This window comes from Mauremys mutica, chromosome 20 (genome assembly GCF_020497125.1).
Source record: "Mauremys mutica isolate MM-2020 ecotype Southern chromosome 20, ASM2049712v1, whole genome shotgun sequence".
Taxonomy (NCBI): Eukaryota; Metazoa; Chordata; order Testudines; family Geoemydidae; genus Mauremys; species Mauremys mutica.
In genome coordinates, this window is record NC_059091.1 from 5029313 (window position 1) to 5051798 (window position 22486).

The 22486-nt window shown below is 54.4% G+C and overlaps 2 protein-coding genes across 5 annotated transcripts in view; both read right to left on the reverse strand.

Annotated features, from left to right (window-relative positions):
• Window positions 1-4465, reverse strand: part of TFCP2 (transcription factor CP2) — a 49870-nt gene extending 45405 nt beyond the window's left edge. Inside the window, exon 1 of one of the 2 annotated variants that reach the window (XM_044994958.1) lies at window positions 4005-4465. In XM_044994958.1, coding sequence (XP_044850893.1) covers window positions 4005-4126 — 122 coding nt within the window. In that variant the 5' untranslated portion in view covers window positions 4127-4465. The remainder of the gene's footprint in view (window positions 1-4004) is intronic. The other variant, XM_044994957.1, reaches the window with a different exon arrangement.
• A 3741-nt stretch (window positions 4466-8206) lies between these two features.
• Window positions 8207-22486, reverse strand: part of POU6F1 (POU class 6 homeobox 1) — a 35068-nt gene continuing 20788 nt past the window's right edge. For 2 of the 3 annotated variants that reach the window (XM_044995090.1, XM_044995091.1), the window contains 8 exons: window positions 20962-21083; window positions 20074-20299; window positions 18164-18414; window positions 16550-16678; window positions 15754-15972; window positions 14594-14732; window positions 12852-13026; window positions 8207-11925 (listed from right to left, as the gene is read on the reverse strand). In XM_044995090.1, the coding sequence (XP_044851025.1) occupies window positions 11580-11925; window positions 12852-13026; window positions 14594-14732; window positions 15754-15972; window positions 16550-16678; window positions 18164-18414; window positions 20074-20299; window positions 20962-21083 (1607 nt within the window). In that variant the 3' untranslated portion in view covers window positions 8207-11579. The remainder of the gene's footprint in view (window positions 11926-12851; window positions 13027-14593; window positions 14733-15753; window positions 15973-16549; window positions 16679-18163; window positions 18415-20073; window positions 20300-20961; window positions 21084-22486) is intronic. The other variant, XM_044995092.1, reaches the window with a different exon arrangement.

Consider the following 22486-nt stretch of genomic DNA (forward strand, 5'->3'; position numbering starts at 1 on the left):
CCCCTGAGCAATATAAATTATGCCGACATAAACTGCAGTGTAGACATAGCTTTAGCTTAACGTGAGCCTGTTGCATTGAAAGTGTTAACACCTTGACATTTGCACACCTCCTCCTCCAGGAAATGTCATTTAACTTTTAGCACATTTCAAACTCCACCTTATGCGTCCCCTGCTTGAACTTTTCGCAGTGCACCTCTACCCAAATGCTGGCATTATGATTGCAACAACTTACTGGTGGTGAAGTTTCATGTCAACCTATCCTGGGAGCAGCTCTTCCTGGAGAAAAAAAAGTTTGCTTCCCCTGCCTCCCTCCCTCGCAACCTTTTGCTCTCTTCTGGCCAGTTCTCCCCAAAATACAAACAAGTCCTTGAAACACTGCCAATTACTGCCCCATCTTTCTCCACCTCACATTCCTCTCCTCAAACTCTATCCTGGGTGTCCTGCCAGTCTGGCTTCCTCCGTCTTCACCTCTCCAAAATTGCTCTCATCAAGTTTCCTGCTCCTGCTCCACTCTCAGCCTCCTTCAGTTCCCTGCTGCTTATGACACCATTGATCACACACGTCCTTTAAATCTTGTCCTGTCTTCTCCTCTCATCTCTCTGATTAGCCCTTCAGGGCCACATTCAAATGAACAGCTTCATTTTTGTCACTTTATGGGCAGTGTTTCCACAGGACTTCATCCTTGGCCCACTCATCTCCCATTACGCCCGCCCTCTGGGCGATTGCTTTTTTTGATTACCATCTTCCCACAGGTGACTCATATCTACCTCTCCAGTCCTGAGGCATCTCCCTCCACCCTACTCCACCCCTTGGCCTGTCTCTCCAACATCCCATCCTAGATGTTAAGTTTAAGTTAGCCAAACTCCTGAACTTTCCTGCCAAGCTGTCTCCCCATCACTGCTGGCAACTCCATCATCCTCCCAGTCACTCATGTCTGTAATCAAGAGACATCTTGGACCCCTCCCCTCCATTGTATTTCAAACCAGCTTCGTTTTGATTCGGCTTCAGTTGATTAGGATTGACTGGAATAAGCCTGGTTTCAATCGAAACAGGAGTGTCCACACACACTTCTGCACCAGTTTAAAATAAAAATAGAAATCACACCTTAAGTTAAACCAGTGCGACTTTCTCATGCAGACCAACCCTAAGATTTCTAGAATGCCTCTTTTCCCATCACACTGACTACATCACTCCCTTAACTAAACCTCTCCAATGACTCCCCCTATTCCATCGCCAAGCTCATCATCAAGGCCCTTCACGGTTCTGCGCCTCCCTACCACTGCCTTGCTGTATTGTCCCCGTACCCACCTCCTCTACTTAGCCAAAAAAATGCCAGCCCCATTTGCACCTTCTTCCACATCACCCCTTATCCATGACGCGATACTAGCTCTGACACAGCACTTTTCATCTGTAGATCTCAAAGCACTTTATTAAGTATTATGCCTTCCCAACAAGTGAGGCCACCGCTCTCCTCATCTTCAGATCACCTCTCAAGGCCACATCAAGTCAGCCAGTCAATAACGGCAGGAGACACAAAAGGACATATGTGGTACTTTATATATTTGAATTATTGGGCAGGGGAGGGGAAACATTGGGCTGACAACTTATATGTCTATAAAATTCTATCTGATTTATCCCTCCTCCCCTGATGCTGCATGTCATACGCCATCTTTGATTGCAAGGGTGATGACCACCACACCAGGGACTGAATGGAGGACGTCCAGAGCTGAAAGCATGAGCTGCTATAGCTTAGCTGGAGCTGTGACAGTCTCTTATCCCCTGCAGATCAAGTAGAGAGAGGGACCAATGAGACACTCAGCAGTGGGTTAACACAAACTCTAAGCAAGGATATGTCAGTACAGTGTCTAACACAATGAGGTCCTGATCCTGAGCAGGGCTGTTGGTCACTATCTTAATACAAGTATTAATTAGGCACTTTAATATTAAACAAATTATCCTTAAACTCCGTCCCAGCCCCCACTGTAACGTAGGAAAAGAGGCTTCCCCCAAGGCTACAGAAAGGAAGAAAGCCAGAATTTCAGAGCTGCGCAAATTCCAAGGCCAGAAAGGAACACTGCGATTAGTCAGACCTCCTGCATAACACAGGGCACAGAAAAACATCCAATCTTGCTTTAAAAATGATCAGTGATGGAGAATTCCACCACAACCCTCGGTAAATGGTTCCATTGGTTAATTAGCCTCACTGTCAAAATTTTACACATTACTTCCAGTCTGAACGTGGCCAACTTCAGCTTCCAGCCACTGGACCGTATTAGACTCTTCTTTGCTAGACTGAAGAGCCCATTATTAAATATTTGTTCCCCATGTAGATACTTATAGGCTGTATCAAGTCACCCTTCAACCCCTTCCTTGTTAAGCGAAACAGAATGAGCTCTTTGAGTCTGTCACTATACCTACACCAATGGGAAGGGTTCCAAGAGCTGGCATCTAGGTCAACAGAAGAATTCTTCTGTCAACCTAGCCCTGTCTACACTGAGTGTTTACATCCTTCAGGGGTGTGAATTTTTCACACCTCAAGAGACGTAGCCATGCTGATGTAATTTTCCTGCGTAGACCAACCCTAAGGCAGGTTTTCTAATCCTTTAATTGTTTTCGTGGCTCTTCTCTGAACCGTCTCCACTTCATCAACATCCTTCTCGAATTAAAGTATTAAGATACTAACGCCTGCGCTCAGATCAGAGAGCTGAAGGTGCTTCTCCTACCCCTTGGGAGTGATTATTCAGGGCAAGATTAAGGAAGAGACGCTCTTGGCCTGATTAGTTGAGGGAATACAGAACAAAGAAGCATGGAACAGGCTCTCCTAATCAGCAACAGGTGGGAGGCACAGGATTTAGACTATATCTACACTAAGGCAAAACATGCGTTGCTCAGGGGTGTGACTATTCCATCCCCCGGAGCGACATAAATTACACTGACATAAGCATTCGTGTGCACAGTGCTATGTTGGTGGGAGAGCTTCTTTCACCAACACAGTTTATGCTGCTCGCTGAGGCGGTTTGTTTATGCCGACAGAAGAGCTCTCTCCTGTCGGTATATAGCGTGTTTCCCAGACGTATTGGTACAGTACAGCAGCACTGTATGCATAGACATAGCTTAACCTGACAGCAGGAGGCCAGATTTCAGAGGAATGGATTCGCTATATCAGCTGAAGAGTCCATGCCACCTGGGAACCTGCCTCCCACCATGGCCAATACCTGATATTTTTAGAGGCTGGGGAACTGAATCACAGAATATCAGGGTTGGAAGGGACCTCAGGAGGTCATCTAGTCCAACCCCCTGCTCAAAGCAGGACCAATCCCCAACTAAATCAACTGCCCCAAAGCTAACCAGCTGTGCAATACTGAACATGAGGGGCGGAAGGGCAAATGTTGCAAAGCCTTCCTGACCCTGAGTTTAGATGATGCCCTCAAGCACAGAGTCCCCATTACTCCCATTTTAGGATTTACAAAACTCATAAAATTATCCATCTCGACTATTGAGTTCTGCGGCTGAATTTTAACTGTGGCTCCCAGCAATCGCTAACTCCTCAGGCCAGCTTCATGCAGGGAGTGACACACTTTCGTCTTATTTCTAAATTCTACCTTATCTTCGGGTTGTATACTGCTGTCCAAATCTTCCTCCCACTGGTTTCACTTCATCTTTCACATTCACAAATGCAGCATGCAGAGCAAACAGGGGGTAAGATGTCCCCGTTACTTGGTACGGATCACTACTGAAGACCAGATACTGCACTACATGGCCCCTTGATCTGTTCCAACCTAGTGATGGCTTCAATCAGCCCACCAGAAAGTTATCTGCCACTAAATGCAACACCTGTGATACACTGTGCTGTCTGTTCTTCCGAGCTCAATGCAATATCCAAGTATTCCTGGACTCTGCAGTCTCCCAGCCCGCGGTGGTCCAATCACAACCTCCATATTCTACTCTCATCACTCTTCTCAATTCACGGTGTACAACAAGATGTTCAGGAGGATCTCACCTACCTCATGCTGTAGGCGCCAGCGCCCAGCTCCTGGCCAATGCCCGAGAGGCTGGCATCGAAATCTTGCACCAGCCCTGATTCAATCACCTCATCCGCCAGCGGCAGCTTCAGAGCCCACGCCATCCTCACCCAGTGGCTTGGGGCTCAGGCCCCACCGCAAATGTACCCCCCCCACACACCCAGAGATCAGTGGGAAGCAGGGTACTCACTACTGAGTCACCCCTTCCAGGAGATACACCCCAGGCACATACAATACCCACAATCTCCCCCTATGGGACCCCAATACCAAGGGAGTGCCCCTCCACGGGATGCTGCGCCACCAGGGAACCACAATTTCCCCTTCTAAGGGACACTATCTCTCTGGGTTGAACACCCACAGACTCTCTTTCCAGGGCCACTACTCCCCCACCCCCCAGGGACCCTGAGAACCAGAGTCCCCCCTTCCAGGGGATACTAGCCTCTAGGAACCCCAACACACAGAGACCCCCCCTCCCAGGGGACAGCACCACCCAGGGACCCCCCCCCAGGGGACAGCACCCCCCCAGGTAACCCCCTCACCCAGAGTCCCCCCCCTCTCAGGGGACCCCCTCGCCCAGAGCCCCCCCTCCCAGGGGAACCCCCTCACCCAGAGCCCCCCCGTCCCGGGAACAGCACCCCCCAGGGACCCCCTCACTCACAGTCCCCCCCTCCCAGGGGACCCCCTCGCCCAGAGCCCCCCCTCCCAGGGGACAGCACCCCCCAGGGACCCCCTCACCCAGAGCCCCCCCTCCCAGGGGAAAGCACCTCTCAGGGGACCCCCTCGCCCAGAGCCCCCCTCCCAGGGACCCCCTCACCCAGAGCCCCCCCTCCCAGGGGACCCCCTCACTCACAGTCCCCCTCCCCCTTCCCGCTCAGCGGCACCCAGGGTCCCTCGGCTGCCCGGCCCCGAGCGCGACTCACGACCCCGCCACCTCTTCGCCCGGCCCCGCAATATGGAGGCGGCAGCAGCGCCGCAGCCCCCTGTTCCAGCCCAGCCGGGAACAAGCCCCGCCCCCTCACTCACTCGCGGCCAATGGCGGCGCCCAGACCCCTCCAGACGCGAAACGAGAGCCAGCCAATCACTGCTCACCGGCGGGCCCGTCGCCTCGGCAGCGCCGTTGCGATAGGCTGAGCGCTCCGGACGGGGCGGGACTAGCGGGGTTAAGGCGCAGGAGCCGCTCAGCGTGGTACGGCCCGGATTCTCCTCCCTCTACATTTCTGGGACATGGCTTAGGCCAGTTCCTCTGAGTGTTACGGGTTCGATTCCTGTCTCTGGCCAATAAGTGCGATGAGTTGGGGGTGGACTCAGCCTGGAACCTAGAGGACAGGATAATGGCAGGGGGGACTCTGAGAGCAGTGGCAGACCTGGGCAGAGATATTGGCGGGGTGTGGACTGGGATTGCAGGGCATTGGCAGAATTGTTCAGGGTGATAAACCCAGGGTGGGGATAGCAGGGGGCTGCAGGTTGGGATTGAGGAGCATTGGCAGGAAGGGAAAGTGCAAGGGGGGGGATCTAAAGGGCATTGGTGGAGCTGGGGGACTCCAAGAATAATAGAGGGTTTATGACTGAGGAGCAAAGGCAAATATTTCACATGCTTATTTCATGCATTACAGTAAATATGTACTGAACAGCAGCTGAGTTTTGACATCAAATGGGCTGGAAAAACTAAACATGTAGCAAGTTTATTAAAATAACTTGATACAAGCATGTGACAAAATCCTTCCAGTCAGACCCACCAACTTTGCAGATGAATCAATTAAGTCTTAAGTGACCCTGGAGCAAATTGAGTCTTTGAAGCTAAGAGAGAAGAACTCTGGCTTTGTGCATAACTACCCCAGCTGATCTGGCTGCTGGAAATGCTTTTCAGGGTGGATCTAGAACTCAAATGAGAAAAGTGGGGCTTTGGCTAAAGTGCTCCCATACTCCATCCACATTCTACAGACAAAATCTTCCATCCACACAGTCCTCAGCATGCAGATAGAGAGCCCGGCCTTCCCACCACTATGGGAGGCTGGCTGCTGTCCTACAATTTGGGTGGCAGTTTCTTTCCCAGTAACCCTCAGCACTGACAGATTCAAGCTGGGGTGAGGGGCTTGTTTTCATAGGGTGGGTTTCCAATGGCGGCCTGCACTGCTGTTAGGAAGTGGACTAGAGCCCTGCTGCAATGAAAACTCAGCTGGAAATGGGGTCAGTCTTGTTTACATTAGTAATCAGTTTTCAGCCCCGACTGGAGGGCCATATGATTAACGCCATCTGTATTATTTTCCTAGAGAAAATACCATTAATATGCGTTGGAAATTCCTATTATTACCTATGAGCCTGAGCCATGGACTATGACCCCACTGTGCAAGGTGCAGTACAAACACAGAGCAAAAAGACACTCCTTGGCCCAAAGCGTTTACATTCAGTCATGTGCTCACATTAGCAGATCGTAGTTTCCCTCCACTCTCAACCGGTCTCTCTAGTTTTCCATCCTTTACAATAAAAGTTTCGCTCCCTGCAGAATTGGTCCCGATATTTTGGGCCATATTCTTCTCAGAAAAATGGGCTTGTGCCTCTCTCACCCGGATGCCAGCAGAGGATTAGCACGTATTATTTCGCTTACACACTGCCCGAGCCCTATTCCCAACAGCTTCGGGGAAGTCATTTTGTGTTCCTAAGGGTAGAACATCTTGAACTTTTCAATCAGTGGCACCAATTCCTGGAGGCAACTCTCCGCCATATTGATTTAGTACAGGACCACTGCTTAAAGGTAGCTGGGCCATGGCCCCCTAGCCTATGGAACATTGAGCAAGTGCAAAATCTCCCCCCCCCCATTGGTGTTTATACGGCCCTAATTTTATATCCATTATGCAACTTGCTGCTGTATGATTTGGGAAACGATGCCACCTGGTGGCCACAAGGCCCTGCAGTCAGAAGGGCTTAGAAATCATCAGTGGACTTTTGAAATAAAAAAATCAGGTTCCAAAATCCTGCTGCCTGGTTTGTGCCAATGTTGCGTGTGCATCTCTGGACCACAGCGGCACCTTCCCTGGCAGAAAGATCAGCAAATTAATTCCCCTCAGGTGGAATTGAGGAACGCTGGCCTGTTTGTTCAATGAATTTAAGTGGTGCGTAGGCATCCTGCTGTCTGTCAGCACTAGGAGGTCAAATTTCACCCTCAAATCTACATTAGAATCCTAGAATATCAGGGTTGGAAGAGACCTCAGGAGGTATCTAGTCCAACCCCCTGCTCAAAGCAGGACCAACCCCAACTAAATCATCCCAGCCAGGGCTTTGTCAAGCTGGGCCTTAAAAACCTCTAAGGATGGAGCTTCCACCACCTCCCTAGGGAACCCATTCCAGTGCTTCACCACCCTCCTACTGAAAAAGTTTTTCCTAATATCCAACCTAAACCTCCCCCACTGCAACTCAAGACCATTACTCCTTGTTCTGTCAAAATATGTGTTTTTTGTTTGCTTTTTAGAAACAGCAATAATCCAGCACTCCTCCAGGTAGGCAATTCAGGGTCATTTTGCCTTTAGACGGCAGGCTCTGAATCCAGAATTAACCTCTCCCTTGGCTTCTTTAAGTTTGTGGTACTATGGCTCTTTGGGTCTTCCTAATCCATTCCAACAAAAGCAGCTGTGTTCCTGCTGTCAATTTTATCCCAAGCATGTGTCATCTTTGGCGTTCTCTTGCACCGGTATGCGTATGTGTTGAGGGGTCAGAGCCTACTGGCTAAGCTAGAATGAGAAGATAAGTACAGACAAACCCCTCACTGTCTGTTCCCACTGGCAATTCTTATGATCAAGACACAAAAGAACAAGACCGTGACCCACCCATCCCATTCCATGCTTCGGCAGAAGGGGTCTAGAGAGCTCTTAGCTGGCAGATTGTGCTCTGAAGACAGGGACACGGTGTGTCTAAGTCCTTGAAGAGTTAAAGGAGAGAATGGAGATTGGCTCCCTAAGTCGACCGAGGACTCACTCAGCATTCAGGGTTTCCTGACCAACTAGGTGGCTGAAATAGGAATTGCCTTCTGCAAGCCCAGGCGGTAGGAGTCGCAGTGAGCTGAGCATCACACCCTGGGCTGACTAGGTAGGAACCAATGACCTCCCCCCTTCTCCTCCCGAGACTACAAATAAATAAACTGTCCAGGAGCCACATGACACAATTTTTACAAAATAAAGTGAAAAAAGAAAAAGAAAAAATACTGTTTATTTCACACAACTACATCAAGTGCATCAGTCTAACAGAGCAAGACAGCCAGACCCCAGACCGGCTCCCCACCCCCACGGAGCCCTTCCCTCCCTCCTTGTCCAACTTATACCACCTCACACGGCACTCTGTGAAATCCAGCAGCTTCTCTTGAAACTGAGCAGTGGCGTTAACCGAGGCGAGGGGGACTGGCCCGCCCAACGAGGACTGGCTAAGTGGGGGGAGCCCTGGAGATTGGAGGCTGGAGACACAGGACTGGCGATAGCGGGTCGGGTTCTGATTGACCCGGGGTGGCGGCGTATAAACCACTTCCTGCTCCAAGGATGGTATGAAACCGCTTTTGCTCCCAGTCCTGCCCCCCAACCCTGGCCATGTCTGGAAATCACTGAAACACTCATTTCTTAGGGCAACGAGAGAGGGAGATGGAGCACCTTTATTAGGGAGGAATTTGCCTGCCAACCCTGCCCTAGCTATTCCAAACGGAGGTGGAGGGACAGCAGATCCGGAAAGGTACTTCCTAAAAAAACAAATAACCACAACCCTCCCTCTAAGAAACCTTCTTTGGACAGATCCAGACGCGCCCCTCGAGCACCCCGTTCTGCCGTTCAGAGCAGAGGCTTGGGGAATCGGCAACGCCTGTGTGGCATTGGTCTCACCACCACACCGGGCAGCCAACGCAACGGCTAGCTTTGCTTGTAGCATCTTGGGAACAGCAGCATCAACTCGGGGCAGGGGACCAACCAAACCTCCTAGCGAAAGCCTGATTGGAAGGGGAAGGTGCCAAGAAATTCTATTGCACAGCAGAATCACCCTGCTGATGCTGGGACTGAGGTCTGCTTGTGGAGGCAGCAGCCGCTGTCCAATTAATCGGCTTGGTCTTTCTCCCGTTCCTCCTCTCCCTGCGGAGTCTCATGGTCCTGGGCTAGTGACACTCACACTCCGTTCAGCCTGTGGGCTGATCTTTGCCTGATAAAAATGCGGTAAAACCGAAGCAGCTTTTCAGTTCAGCAAAACCCTCAACTGGCCCCCATCCCGCCCAGGTCGGCTGTCCCCAAATCAACGAGACGTGTAAACATTTTGCCTGGCAGTGAGTTACGCTGAACCCCGAGTGCCACCCTCCTGGAGCAGAAAGCTCACTCCCGCTGCCATTCGGAAGGTGGGAGATGAACTAGGACAGAGACAGATTCCCTTGAGATTCCCCTAGGAATAACAACTAGCCTCTGGGATGTGTCCTGGAGATCAGGATGTCAGACCCATAACCCTCGTATATCTCCTAGGATAAAGAGGGCTTTATGAGACACTGGGAGCTCCCATAAAGCACAGGGCCAGCTGACCCCTATACCAGATTCTCATCCTACTGGGCTATCTGACGCTTTCCTAGCCTGTAGGTGGGCCCCTGACTGCAGATGAAATTGTGCCGGGGTCTGATACCACCTCTTGATTGCCATGCAGGCAAGCAGAACCTCCCACTCCACTTAGCAACAGAAGCTACTTTCTGATGATCTACTTTGGGACTGAAATTTAGGCCTTGTTTTTAAATGCTTAGGCCCGAGGCAACCAGCACTGTCTCTTTAAGATAAGCAGAAGAGGCAGCACCGAATGGGGCTTTTTCCTGCATTTACAGTTAAGGATTATTGTGAAATCATTTATATCTCTCTATATATTTTGGCTTTCACAAGACAGCAAAACACACCTCCCATTCCCTTCTTATGTTAAAGACACACAGTGCATATACAGACAGGAACAGGCTGGCCCCACCCTCCCTGCAGGGCCTTAATACACACAGCTTCCTCCACGTATTCCCCTTTTGCACTGAACCCAGCTTAGAAAGAGGGCACCTGGGAGCGATCTCGGGATGGATCCCACCTCCCTGCCTCCAGCCCGCGAGCTGGGCTCTGGCGCGTTTTGCAATGATGCCACACAGGCGGTGGCGGGGGACGACACGTTCAGGCGACGTCCGCCGCGCTCTGAAAGGCTGCCGGTAAAGAAGGAATAGACGTCCCCCGGAGAGCGTCCCGATTGTTGAGCCGCACAAGGAGGGACGTTGTAGTTCAAAGCTGAAGGCTGTTCCTTCCTCACACAGCCCCGGGGCCTGGTTCGTCTCCATTGCAAAGAGTCTGAGTCCTTTGCCTGGCCGCTTTCCCACGGGGAGGAAGGCTGGCGCTGCCGGCTTGGAGTCGGCCCCCTTCACTTGGCAATTCGACAAGGCAATCAGCTGATGGTCTCCCCTCTTACAGCCGGGAGGGCTGCTGCCACTTCCCCACCCCCCTGCCAGCAGTGAGCAAGAGTCCGGTCCGTTCATTTTCCAGATCGCCCCCTTCAGAAAAGCCACGCTCAAAAGGCAAGCGTAGACCCCAGCAGGAGGAAGGTAAAATGTCCCTTGTATAGCCCCGGCTCCACGGCAAGGCTCTTTGGTCCCATCTCCTCGTGAGACCACTCAGAGTGGTTTATGCCTCCCAGCTAACAGAGGCCCACGCCTTTAGACCCCCAGGCTCGAGCCCTAGCAGGGGAAGGGGTAACGCTCGACTTCAACAGGAGCCAACACAACAAAAAAAGAAAGAGGATGGCGCAAATGAAAGGGCTCACACCCTGTCCGCCTTCAGAGGCCTCACTTTGGTGAAGAAGCTGTCTGGCCCAGCCGGTTCTGCCCATTTCTTCCTATAGAAACAATCCCATTTAGTGCAATTTAACCTTCCATTTCCCAAGGGTGGCAGGGGAGATGCCAGGACGCAGGTGGCCAGTTTTCCCCTGGCAAACGAGGTTAGTAAGGGAGCTACCTACTGGCTCTTTAAACGACGCGGTGATCCCCAAGCCCTAGCAGCTAATCATACGCAGAAACTTCCTTTTAAAGTCTTTTGACGGATAGTGCTTTGTACTCATAGGGGAGGGGATAGAAATGAAGCTACTCCGCCCAGATGCCGTTAGCTACCAAGAACTTGTGTCTCACACGGGACAGGCAGGGTTACGAAATAAACAAGGATTGAAATGAAGTAGGCGTCACCTCTGCCTGTTCCCGGCCCCTACCGGCCTCCTGGAAGGCCCTGACGCTACCTTGGGGCACTCACATCGGCAGCTCTGGCGCTCACTACATGTTACACTCAGGAGCAGAAGGAAGGAGCTAGGCTTGCGACGTCCGACGTGTACACGGTCAGATCCTGTGAGGACAAAGGGCGCGGATATATGCACACGGCGGGGGAAAATAATGCCCGGCTGCAGTCAGCGAAGCTGGGCTGGTGGGGCGGGAGGGAGGTGGGCAGGGACAAGGCCTAGGGAACAGTTAGTCACAAAGTGCTCACGGCAGGATCCTGGGGGTGGCCGGGCTGGGCTGGGCAGGGTTCTGTCCTCCCACCTGCCCCCCTAGGGGATCTGAAAGACATTGAGTTTGCTAGTGTTTTTGAGCGTCTGCCGGCGGTTGCAGAACCAGACCCGGACGACCTCGCGGTCGTAGTTGAGCTCCTTGGCGATCTCGGTGATCTCCTGGCCGGTGGGCAGGGCGTTCTTCTCGAAGTAGGCGTTGAGAGCCTCGATGGCCTGGGGGGTGAAGGAGGTGCGGCGCTTGCGTTTCTTGGAGGGCTCGCCGCCCACGAACTCCATCAGGTTCTGCTGCCCTTCCTGGTTCCGCAGTTCGGCCTCGCTCAGCCACTTCTCCAGCACCGGCTTCAGCTTCTGGGCGCTCTTGGGGGTGATGTCCAGCTTCTCGAACCTGCAGGCAGGGCAGCGGGGAGGGAGAGAAGGCGTGAGGGTCCCGCCCTGCACCAGGGGTCCGGCACAGACAGAAGCAGCCGTGACTAAGCTCCGGGGGCATAAGACCCCGCCCCTTCCCCGATGCCCCACCCCTTCTCCTGAGCCCCCGCCTTCATGCTACCCACTCCCGAGACCCTGCCCTCCCACCGCCCTTCTCCCCGAACCCCTGCCCTTGCGCCACCCCTTCCCGAGGCCCCGCACCCACATCGCCTCTTCTCCCAAGACTCTGCCCCCCACTCGCTCCTCTCTGCCCCACTCAGCCCCGCATCACTCGCCCTTATGGCCGGAAAAAAGTGGGGGGGCCACGGCACCTCCCATTCCGGTGTCCCTGGTGTGATCTAAAGGCGAGTCCTGAGTTAATTTCCCAAGACTGGTAACGGAGTGGGAGTCAGGCTGCCTGGCTTCTATTCATGGCTTTGGGTGGGGCCTGGGGACTGCAGATGGAGAGACAGGACTCGTGGGATTCTGTTCCCAGCTCTGGGAGAGGAGTGGGGTCTAGTGGTTAGAGCAGGGGGGATGGGACTGGGAGTCGGGACTCCTGGGTTCTAAGTCTGGCTTTGGACGACCTATATAAATCACTCCACCTCTCTGTGCCTAGTGCCCCTCTCTATTGTGGGAAATAGTGCTTGGCTGAAAGGAGAGCGTTATGAACACCGCTTCTGGGGTGGGCTGGGCCGGGTGCTGCTGTCCTGGCTCAGGGGATTCTCCCAGCGAAGCCAGGGGGTTCAGAAACGCTTTCTCTCCTTTTGGCTGAGACAGTTTCCTCTTTGCTTTTTCAGGGGAGGGAGTCACCGAAACGCTATGCAGCCGAGCGGCGCCCTAGCCACTGTCTGCCCCGAACATCCGAGCCCCGTCACGGGGCCGGCACTAAACCCAGCCGCTTACCTGCAGATGGCAGACTGGCTGTAAGCTGGTCCTTCCGTCGCCGTCAAAGCTTGACCCACCTGTGTCTGCGTCAGGCCCAGAGACAGACGTCGGATCTTAAAGTTCTTGGCAAACTCCCGAATCTCCTCTAGGTTGATTCCATCCTCCTCAGTGCCCGTATTTGGAGTTTGTGGCTCTGGGGTAGGGAGGGGAGTACCGTTAATGCAGCGCAGTGTGCTCTGTATCATCACATCCAGCCACAGTCCATCTCCTCACACCTCCAGGGAGCTCTCCAAGTGGGAGCAGACACTGTCCATAACTGGCAGCATTCTGGTAGCCTCAATGGGTTGACAGACAGTCTCTGCCCCAGGGTGCTTACAGTCTAAACAGACAAGCAGTGGAAGGGGAAACTGAGGCAGAAAGAGGGGCGCGACTTGCCCAGCGGCAGAGGCAGAAAGAGAACCCAGGTCTCCCAAGACCCAGACCAGCACCACATTCACAGGACCACACTGCCATGCCAGGGGAAGCAAGTCCGACCTGCAACTTGGCTTGTTCTAGAGTGCTTTGTGTCTCGGGCAGCAGCTCGTCGGGGCTGGGATCTGCTTGATGCAGGGCACTGGTGTCGCTATAGACATAACAATACTAACATTGCACTGCTTTGCAATGTCTCTTTCGCTGTTTAAAGGCTTTTCCTTCCCACCAAAAATGCTTCCAAACAAATCGGAAGCTTCACCCAGCAGCACGTGCCAGCGACCCTACAATAACAACCCAGCGTGCGCAGCTTGGAGCTCACCAGCGACCCTACGATAACAACCCAGCGTGCGCAGCTTGGAGCGCACCAGCGACCCTACAATAACAACCCAGCATGCGCAGCTCGGAGCGCACCAGCAACCCTACGATAACAACCTAGCGTGTGCAGCTCGGAACGCACCAGTGGCCCTACAATAACAACCCAGCGTGCGCAGCTCAGAGTGCACCAGTGACCCTACAATAACATCCCAGCGAGCGCAGCTCGGAGCTCACCAGTGACCCTACGATAACAACCCAGCATGCGCAGCTCAGCGCGCACCAGCGACCCTATGATAACAACCCAGCATGCGCAGCTCAGCGCGCACCAGCGCCCCTACAATAACAACCCAGCATGTGCAGCTCGGAATGCACCAGTGACCCTACAATAACAACCCAGCGTGCGCAGCTCAGAGTGCACCAGCGACCCTACAATAACAACCCAGCGTGCGCAGCTCAGAGTGCACCAGCGACCCTACGATAACAACCCAGCATGCGCAGCTCGGCGCGCACCAGCACCCCTACAATAACAACCCAGCATGTGCAGCTCGGAACGCACCAGTGACCCTACAATAACAACCCAGCGTGCGCAGCTCAGAGTGCACCAGCGACCCTACGATAACAACCCAGCGTGCGCAGCTTGGAGCGCACCAGTGACCCTACAATAACAACCCAGCATGCGCAGCTCGGAGCGCACCAGCAACCCTACGATAACAACCTAGCGTGTGCAGCTCGGAACGCACCAGTGACCCTACAATAACAACCCAGCGTGCGCAGCTCGGAGCTCACCAGAGACCCTACAATAACCCATTGTGCACAATACTGGTTCTGTGTCCTGTACTCTCACCACTAGACAATCACCGGGAAGGGCTAAACCTCAGGGGTCACATCACACACTCTCCAATTCCTACAAAGGGAGTGTAAGCTGTCCCGCCCCCCCCCCGGCATGAAATGGACAGGACCCGAGAGGTGCTTACTGGAAACCAGCTGGCTCACTGTCGGGGTCTCCGAGCAAGTGATGGGAACGGGCGCGGAAGAGGGCTTAGCGGCAGGGGCTGGGTTTGCGATGACCACAGCTGGCTGGGGCAGAGCCGGGGCAGGCTGGATTGGCTGAACCTGGTAACACAGCAAACAATAAGGCTCAGATGAGGGCCATATCAGTGCATATCGCCCAGACGGATGGAGAGGCTTGTGGCAAGCTCTCAGCCGCGGTAAAGCCCTGGCCACCCACGCGGCCCCTGCATAGGGGGCAGAGCACAGCTCTGCTACGCTGATTCCCTGTTGGCATATGCAGTAGCGTAGCTGGGGGGGGAGCGGGGCAGCGGCCACGCCCCCACTGAGCACAAGTGGCGCCGTGTCAATTTCTTGGCGCCTTTTTACTCACCCGGGGGAGCGATCAAAAAAAAAAAAAAGGCGCCACCTGCTGCGGCGCCTTTACTCACCCGGCGGCGCTCCGGGTCTTCGGTGCCGCCGGGTGAATAAAAGTGCCACAGCGGGTGGCGCCTTTTTTTTTTTTAAATCGTTCCCTCCACCTGGTTACGCCACTGGGTATATGGCCCAGGCATCGGTGGCACATGTTAAAGCCTCCCCCATGCTACTCCAACTCATGCCAGGGTCACGGCTGGCAGAGACTGGATCTCTGGTCTTCCCCTGGGCTGAATGGAGCTTGGCTGCAGCACAGAATCTGACCCGTAGACAGGCAATCGCCACAAGTGAACTGCAGGCAAAGCAGGTGTCTGGTCAATTCCTACATGCCAGGGCTGCATGACCTGGCTAAAAGGTGTCCTAGACGGTGACTTCTGGCACTGGATCCGGGAGCTGCCACCTTGGGGGGACCTCCGGAGGGAGCTGCCACCTTGACTCCTTCCAAAGGGAGAGGTCAGGCTCAGTTTCTGAACAGCCTAACGGGGCACCGGAGAATTCAGCAGGGCGCTAGGTCCTGGCAGAGGCTCCCACGGGTTGTTTAATGCTCAGTAAGTGGATCCGTAAAGGGCCGGTGCCCAAGTCACCAACCTCCCCAGGCTTTTTGGGAGCTGCCACGCATGGCATTATGCTGGCGCACGGCCACAGACAGCAGCCAGCTGGCTCCCTGAGAAGGCGCCTGTTAGGCAGCCGTCACCCACCGTTCGGCTCTCACCTCGTTCTTTGCCGGGGACTCTGGGGCGTTGGGTTTCCTGATGGCCGCCGTCTGGAGGGCGCTGCTGGCTAACGTCGCGATGACCTGCCCTTGGGCGTTCAGCAGCAGCTGCGGGGTCACCGCCTGCAGCTGCAGGTTCTGGGCTGGCAAAACAGCTGGGGTGGCGTTGGCTGTCGTGATCCCAGCCGGGTTCACCACCCAGGGCAGCGTCCCAATGACCTGCAGAGGAGACAAGAATGGGAGCTGGGTGCCTGGCACACCAATACCCTTCCCCGCCTCACATCCGGCAGCATGGAGTGTCCCTCCCATCCGGGGCTGGATACAGGACACTGGATGGGGTGAGCTGGTGCTCTGGGGTGGTGCTGAGAATTCTCTCTCAAGTGCTCGGCTGGCTGGTTCATGTTCACACGCTCAGGGTCTAACTGATGGCCATATGGGAGGGGGTCGGGAAGAAATTTCCCCCAGGTGACCTTGATTTCACCTTCCTAGGATCATCTGGGCATACCTCACTTAATCAATTCTCTGCCACTGCATGGGCCCTGGGCACTGGTGGCACCTTTGGGTCATCTCTGGGCTGCAACACGTGGATCTAATTCTGGCTGGGTGGTGCCGACGGCCTGTGATACACAAGAGGTCGGACCAGCTGATCTGGCGGTCCCTTCTGGCCTTGAACTCTATGACTATCTCTATCCTGAGTGACAGCTCTCAGGAAGGGAGAGGATGCCCATAGGAAGGCTTTATGAGTGGCCAGGGAGGGTTATCCTCCTGTTGTCTTTTGGAGCCTGTCCCCACGTACCTGTCCCTGGGCGTTGGTCAGGATCTGGCTCGTTATCCCTTGGACGCTGGGAATGGTGTTCGCGATCACCGGGGCGGCGGCCAGCGAGCTGAGGAGCTGGGTTTGCCCCCCGAGAGAAGCCGCGCTGATCTGTAGAGAAAACAGGAGTCGGAGGTTAAACACACGCACTCAGCCATGTCTTGTTCAGTGGGGAAACCCCCCTCTGGCTCCCTCTTATGGGGAGGAATCCATTCCTAGGCCCCCAGTTCTTCACACAGCGCACAGTCAACCTGTGGAACTCCTTGCCTGAGGAGGCCGTGAAGGCTAGGACTGTAACAGGGTTTAAAAGAGAGCTAGATAAATTCATGGAGGTTAAGTCCATTAAGGACTATTAGCCGGGATGGGTAAGGAAGGGTGTCCCTAGCCTCTGTTTGTCAGAGGGTGGAGATGGATGGCAGGAGAGAGATCACTTGATCATTGCCTGTTGGGTTCACTCCCTCTGGGGCACCTGGCATTGGCCACTGTCGGTAGACAGGACACTGGGCTGGATGGACCTTTGGTCTGACCCAGTACGGCCGTTCTTATGACGATAGTATCATGACACTTCACAATCTTTATTGTGCTCATCTTCACAAACCCCGGGGGGCGGGGGCAGGGCAGTGCTACTATCCTCACTTTACAGATGGGGCCCTGAGGTGCAGAGAGACCAGAGACCACAAATGAAGATGTGATTGTAGCACAGGTAGGCATAGCCCTGCTAGCTTTAAGCCAGTTGCCCGGGGAACCGAAACAGCGGGACAGAGCCTGGGGCCGGCTAGTGACCTGAATTTGTACCCAGGATTCCCGGAGGGCTTGTACTTGGGCCATGCCGCTGCATCTTCACTATTACTGTGCTAGCTAGATCAAAGCCAGCGCAGGGATGCCTCCGCATGCTAACAGTCACAGCTTCCTTTGCAGCCCAGTTGTACTCTCAGGCAGGCAGGAAGCCTGGGAGACAGCAAGGAAGTGAACCCAGACCTGCAAAGTCCCAGGTTAGCACCATAACCACTAGGCCATCCTTCCTCTTCTAGGTACCGTCTTTCAAGGAGGTCTTGCGAAAGACTCCGCCTATCTCGGCTCACCACCCAGCCTGCTTCTGCTTTGTCAGTGACGGCAGCCGGCCCAACCCGCCGGCTGCTCCCACCAGTCCACATGTCCTTTCTCCCGCCCCGCTCCCTACGCAAGGGAAAAATCCCCATCAGAATGATTAATAACCACACCTGGCTCATACCACCAGTAGCTCTCAGAGCGCTTTACAAAGGGGGTATCATCAGCCCCATTTTTACACATGGGGAAACTGAGGCACAGAGCGGCAAAACAACTCGCCCAAGGTCCTCCAGCTGGTCAGTGTCAGAGCCAGGAATGGAACGCAGCTCTCCTCCCTCCCAGTCCAGTGTTCTATCCACTAGGCAACACTGCCTCCTGTTCTGGGCAGGTATAAACGATGACACAAGGGGCCAGAATCAGGCCCCTTTGTGAGCTGCTCTGTCAATACCGACTGCCCGATGTCAGGTCGGCCGGCAGGGATTCCTGCCCACGCAGGACAGACGGCTCGGCTCCCAGAGATTCTCTGGGAGCGTCACACCAGCTCCTTACTATGCCAGGGTTAAAGGCAAATCCCGCAGGCTGGACTGTGATTTGCGTCTGCGTCTCCAACGGCTTTGCCACGGGCGGCGGCGGGGCGGCGGCGGGCTGGGGCAGGATGGCCGGCGGGCTCTGGAGCGAGGGCTGCGGCTGGAACACGGCCTGCGTTTGCACGGAGGGCCGCGGCTGGACTGTTGGCGGAGCCTGCAGCGGCTGGGCAGGCTGCACTGGGGCTGGCATTGCCGTGTTCAGGACCGCAGCTGCTGAAAGCAGAGCAGAGACATGGACGCTGAATAGCCATAATACGCCGCTCTCTTTGCCCGTCCCTGCAACAAACCATCATCGTAATACCTAGCCTCATCCAGAGCCTTTAAACTGAGCCCCCACCGGCCCCACCTGAGCCCTTTTATCCAGGTACCAGCCTCTGTTCTGCCCCTTGGATGCCTGGCACTGGGACAAAGGACAAGGGTGCATGAGATCCAGCACAGGGCAGGCCCATGGGCTGTCTGACAGAAGACCAGCTGCCAACTCTGGTGGCTTTATCACCCGTCTCATGATTTAGGGTATTCGCCCCATGGAGCCCCAGCTCTTGGGGTCATGGGACTACGGAAGAATCTCAGCTTTTCGTCTAAGAAACTGGAGGTACGTTTCTAGCCCCCGCGGCTGCAGAGAGACGCTGGGAAACATCCCTTGCGCTTTGCATGGGTCGGTCTGAAAGGGTTTTACAAAGGAGGCCAGGATCATCACACCCCCGTTTTACAGATGGGGAAACGGAGGCACGGGGCGGTGACATGACACGCCCAAGGTCATCCAGAAAGCCAGCGGCTGAGCTAGGAAAAGAACCAAGGAGTCCTGAATCCCAGCCCAATGCTCTAGGTATATCACACGTCAGTTAATGTACCAAGGCCTGCGTGTGATCACGAGCAGGGGTTACACGGATATCCAGGAGCGCAGGGCACCTGAGTGCCATCCGCAGCCATCACAACCCAAGGGGGGGAAATAGGTGGGGGGAGCAAGGCACAGGGTTGGGTACATGCTTAGTCCCAGGTCGCAGAGGAAATCCACGAGTGAACCAGGATGGGAACCCAGTTCCACAGAGTCCCCGTCGGCTGCCTTATCCGCCAGACCATCATTTAGGAGCAGCTTCTTGTTGAGAGGCAGGTGGACCTCCTCCTCCTCCCCCCCCCCCCACCTTTTTGGAAAGTTCAAAAGTTGGCAAAGTTCAAAAACCTGATCTGTCAAACGACCCCAGAATCTGAAAGGTCCCATCTGGATCCACCCTTAACTCTGTAAAGGGAACCAAACCGGCCATCGGGCTGGCGAACACGCACAGTGGCAACCGCAGGACTAGGCAGCGTGAGGGAGCCAGCCCTTCGGGGCTTCAAAGCAATTAGACGCATTAGCTAAACACGGCTCCACCCGGAGACGGGTCAGCGTTAATCTCGTAGCTCTGCATCAGATGAACCGAGAGGGCACCGTTCACCCCTGTGGCAGCGTGAGGCCTCGGCACTGCCTACATGGTATACCAGCCGCATGGACTGAGGTGGTGCCTAGACCTCATGCCGGCCCCCTGTGCGGGGTGGATTTCACCCAGAGACCGAGCACGGCTTCCCTACCGACCCAGCTGCGGACTTAGAATTCAAATGCAGCTCCTGGCCTGGCGCTCAGCGCACTGGCCTATGCTTCTTCCCAGACACAGAGAAATCAATGCAACCTTCCTTGCCCCTGCATGAGCCTGCAGTCCTTATGCATGCAAAGCCAGCTGGAGCCAATGGGAGCTTTTGCCTGCAAAAGAACAGCAGCTTCAGGCCCGGTGCTCGCAGCTTCACCCCGTTCCCAGGCCAGGTGGACTTTGACTCAGCACAAGCAACGGGACATTTGACCCGATCGGGGATGTTCTAAGGCAGAGGAGCGGCCGGTACCTTGCAAGTTGGCTATAGGTGGTTTGAAAATTCCCCCTGTAGGAGAAGCAGCCGTCAGTCCGGGAAGGGCAGCGACCGTTGCTGTAGGAAATGTCCACACAGCCAGCCCCTGCTGACCAGCCACTTGACCTGCAATACTGATGGGGATAAGAAGAGGTTGAGTAACTGCCCCTGCTGGAACCATTACTCCTGTCACAACTGTTGCTAAGTTTTCCTGAGTCAAGACCTGCAAAAGTAAACAAGATTTAAAAAAGAAAAGGAAAAGAAAAATCAGCGCCACTGCAGACAGCACCAGCCGCATTAGCGAGCGCACGCGGTCTTTCCAAGGCACGCCTTGCCCCAGCCAGGGGGGGCCTGCCTGAGCCATGCGTGGGCGTGGGATCGCTCCCGTCTTAGCAGCTGGGTTCCAGCTGAGTGGAGCCCCCTGGAAGCTGGTTGTCAAATCAACACCAGAGTTTTTCCCCCTTAGTGCAACCCTACAGAATCATTTCCAGCAGCAGCTCAACGCCACGGGGCCCTGTGTGGCGGGCGCTATACGGAGGAGTGGCCAGGGATGGATCAGGACACAGAACCTATGCTCCATGCCTAGGTGGGTTGTTTCATTCAAACCCCACCCCACCGCCGGGTGCTCACCCACTGGGCAAGTCTCTGTGCAAAACACACAGCGCTGTTTCAGGGACCATTAACAACCGATGCACGACGGGGAGCGTTGGAAGAGCGGCTGTGAATCCCATGTGTCCGTGGCGCTCTCACAGACGCGTCCACCTCACCGGTTGAGCCTCCCCTCCCACATGTTGGACACAGGAGAAATACCCCACGCTCTTCCGCTGCTCGCCGTCCGTGTGTGCTCCCTTCCCACGCCCAGCTGCGGGACTGCCGGGTAGTTACCTGTGGCGCAGCTTGCACGGCCAAGGGAGCGAGGGTTTGGGTCGTCTGGCTCGTTGCTGGGTTGAAGGTAGGGATGGATGAGACGCTGGTGGGAGCCATTCCAGGCAATGACTTTATTTCGCCTTGAGAGGAGGAAATAACACAACGTCAAGAGACCCTAATGATAATCACAATTATATAGCGCTTTTCAACTAGAGATCTCCAGAGCTGCATTATTACCCTTATGTCACAAATGGGGAAACTGAGGCACGGAGGGGATGACTTGCTCAAGGTCACTTAGCAAATTTGTGACAGGGCCTGGATTGAACCCAGGACTCAAGTCACAGTCCCGTTCCCTAACTCCTAGGCCGCATTGTCGCCTACACACATAATGAGGCTTTCTGTCTCCCTCCGGTGGCTATACCACAAATGAGTGCTGCTGGCAGAGCTGGATTTTTTTGGCTCAGGCAACAGAGCGTGGTTCTAATATGGCAGCCTCTCCCTACCCCCAAAGAAGCTGAACATCAGAACAGCCATACTGGGTCCATCTAGCCCAGTATCTTGTCTTCCAACAGTGGCCAGTACCAGGTGCTTCAGAGGAACTGAACAGAAGAGGATAATGTATCGAGTGTCCATCCTCTCATCCAGTCCCAGGTTCTGGCAGTCAAGAGGTTGGGTCGCCAACCGCCCTGACTAATCGACATCGATGGACCTGTCCTATAACCCACTTCTACTTTTGGAACGCCCCACATCCCCCGGCAATGAGGTTCTCAGGCTGACTAGGAGCGGTGTGAAGAAGTGCTTCCTTCTGCTTGTCGTTATCCCGCTGCCTGTTAATTTCATACCATGAGCCCTGGTTCTCATTTTACAAAGCAGGTCAGGAGTCTTACCCCCCACCCCTCATTTTGTAGAGGGGGAAACTGAGGCACAAAGCAGAGAAGCCACTTGCCCACAGAGCTTAGTGGCAAAGTTGGGACTAGAACTCAGGTGTTCGACGTCCCATGCCGGTGCTCTATCCACTAGGCCAGCCTGCCTGCCAGTTGGTGATGCCTCTGGCTGCACGGAATGGAGGCGAACTCCTGATCTAACATACCCACTCGTCTGAGTCTTGGTCATTTCCCTGGTCTGGCCACCTCAGCTGTGCATGGAGTCAAGGTGACACCGTGTGGCCAGGCATAGGCATTGCAATTCTGTAATCTTGGATGGCACCGAAATTTTTGGGACAGATTGTTAATGAGCATCACCCTCCCATTGCTACCCCTGGGTAAGAGAGGCTGCATCACAGCTACATTACATGCATCCTCCTTCTCTTCCACTTTGGACTCTAAGACCGAAGTCAGTTTCTGCCCAAAGGAGCTGACGATCGTAGGATAACAACACTATCCTGGCAGTTGTCCCCCCAAAAACATAATTTACCAAACTGAAACCCAGGAACACTTCACCCACCATTGAAAAGCAGCCACCTCTGGGGTGGGACGCAGCAGCTGTTTATCAGCACATATCAACACTCCAGAACAGCCTAGGGCAGGCAGGGAAGAAAAATCCT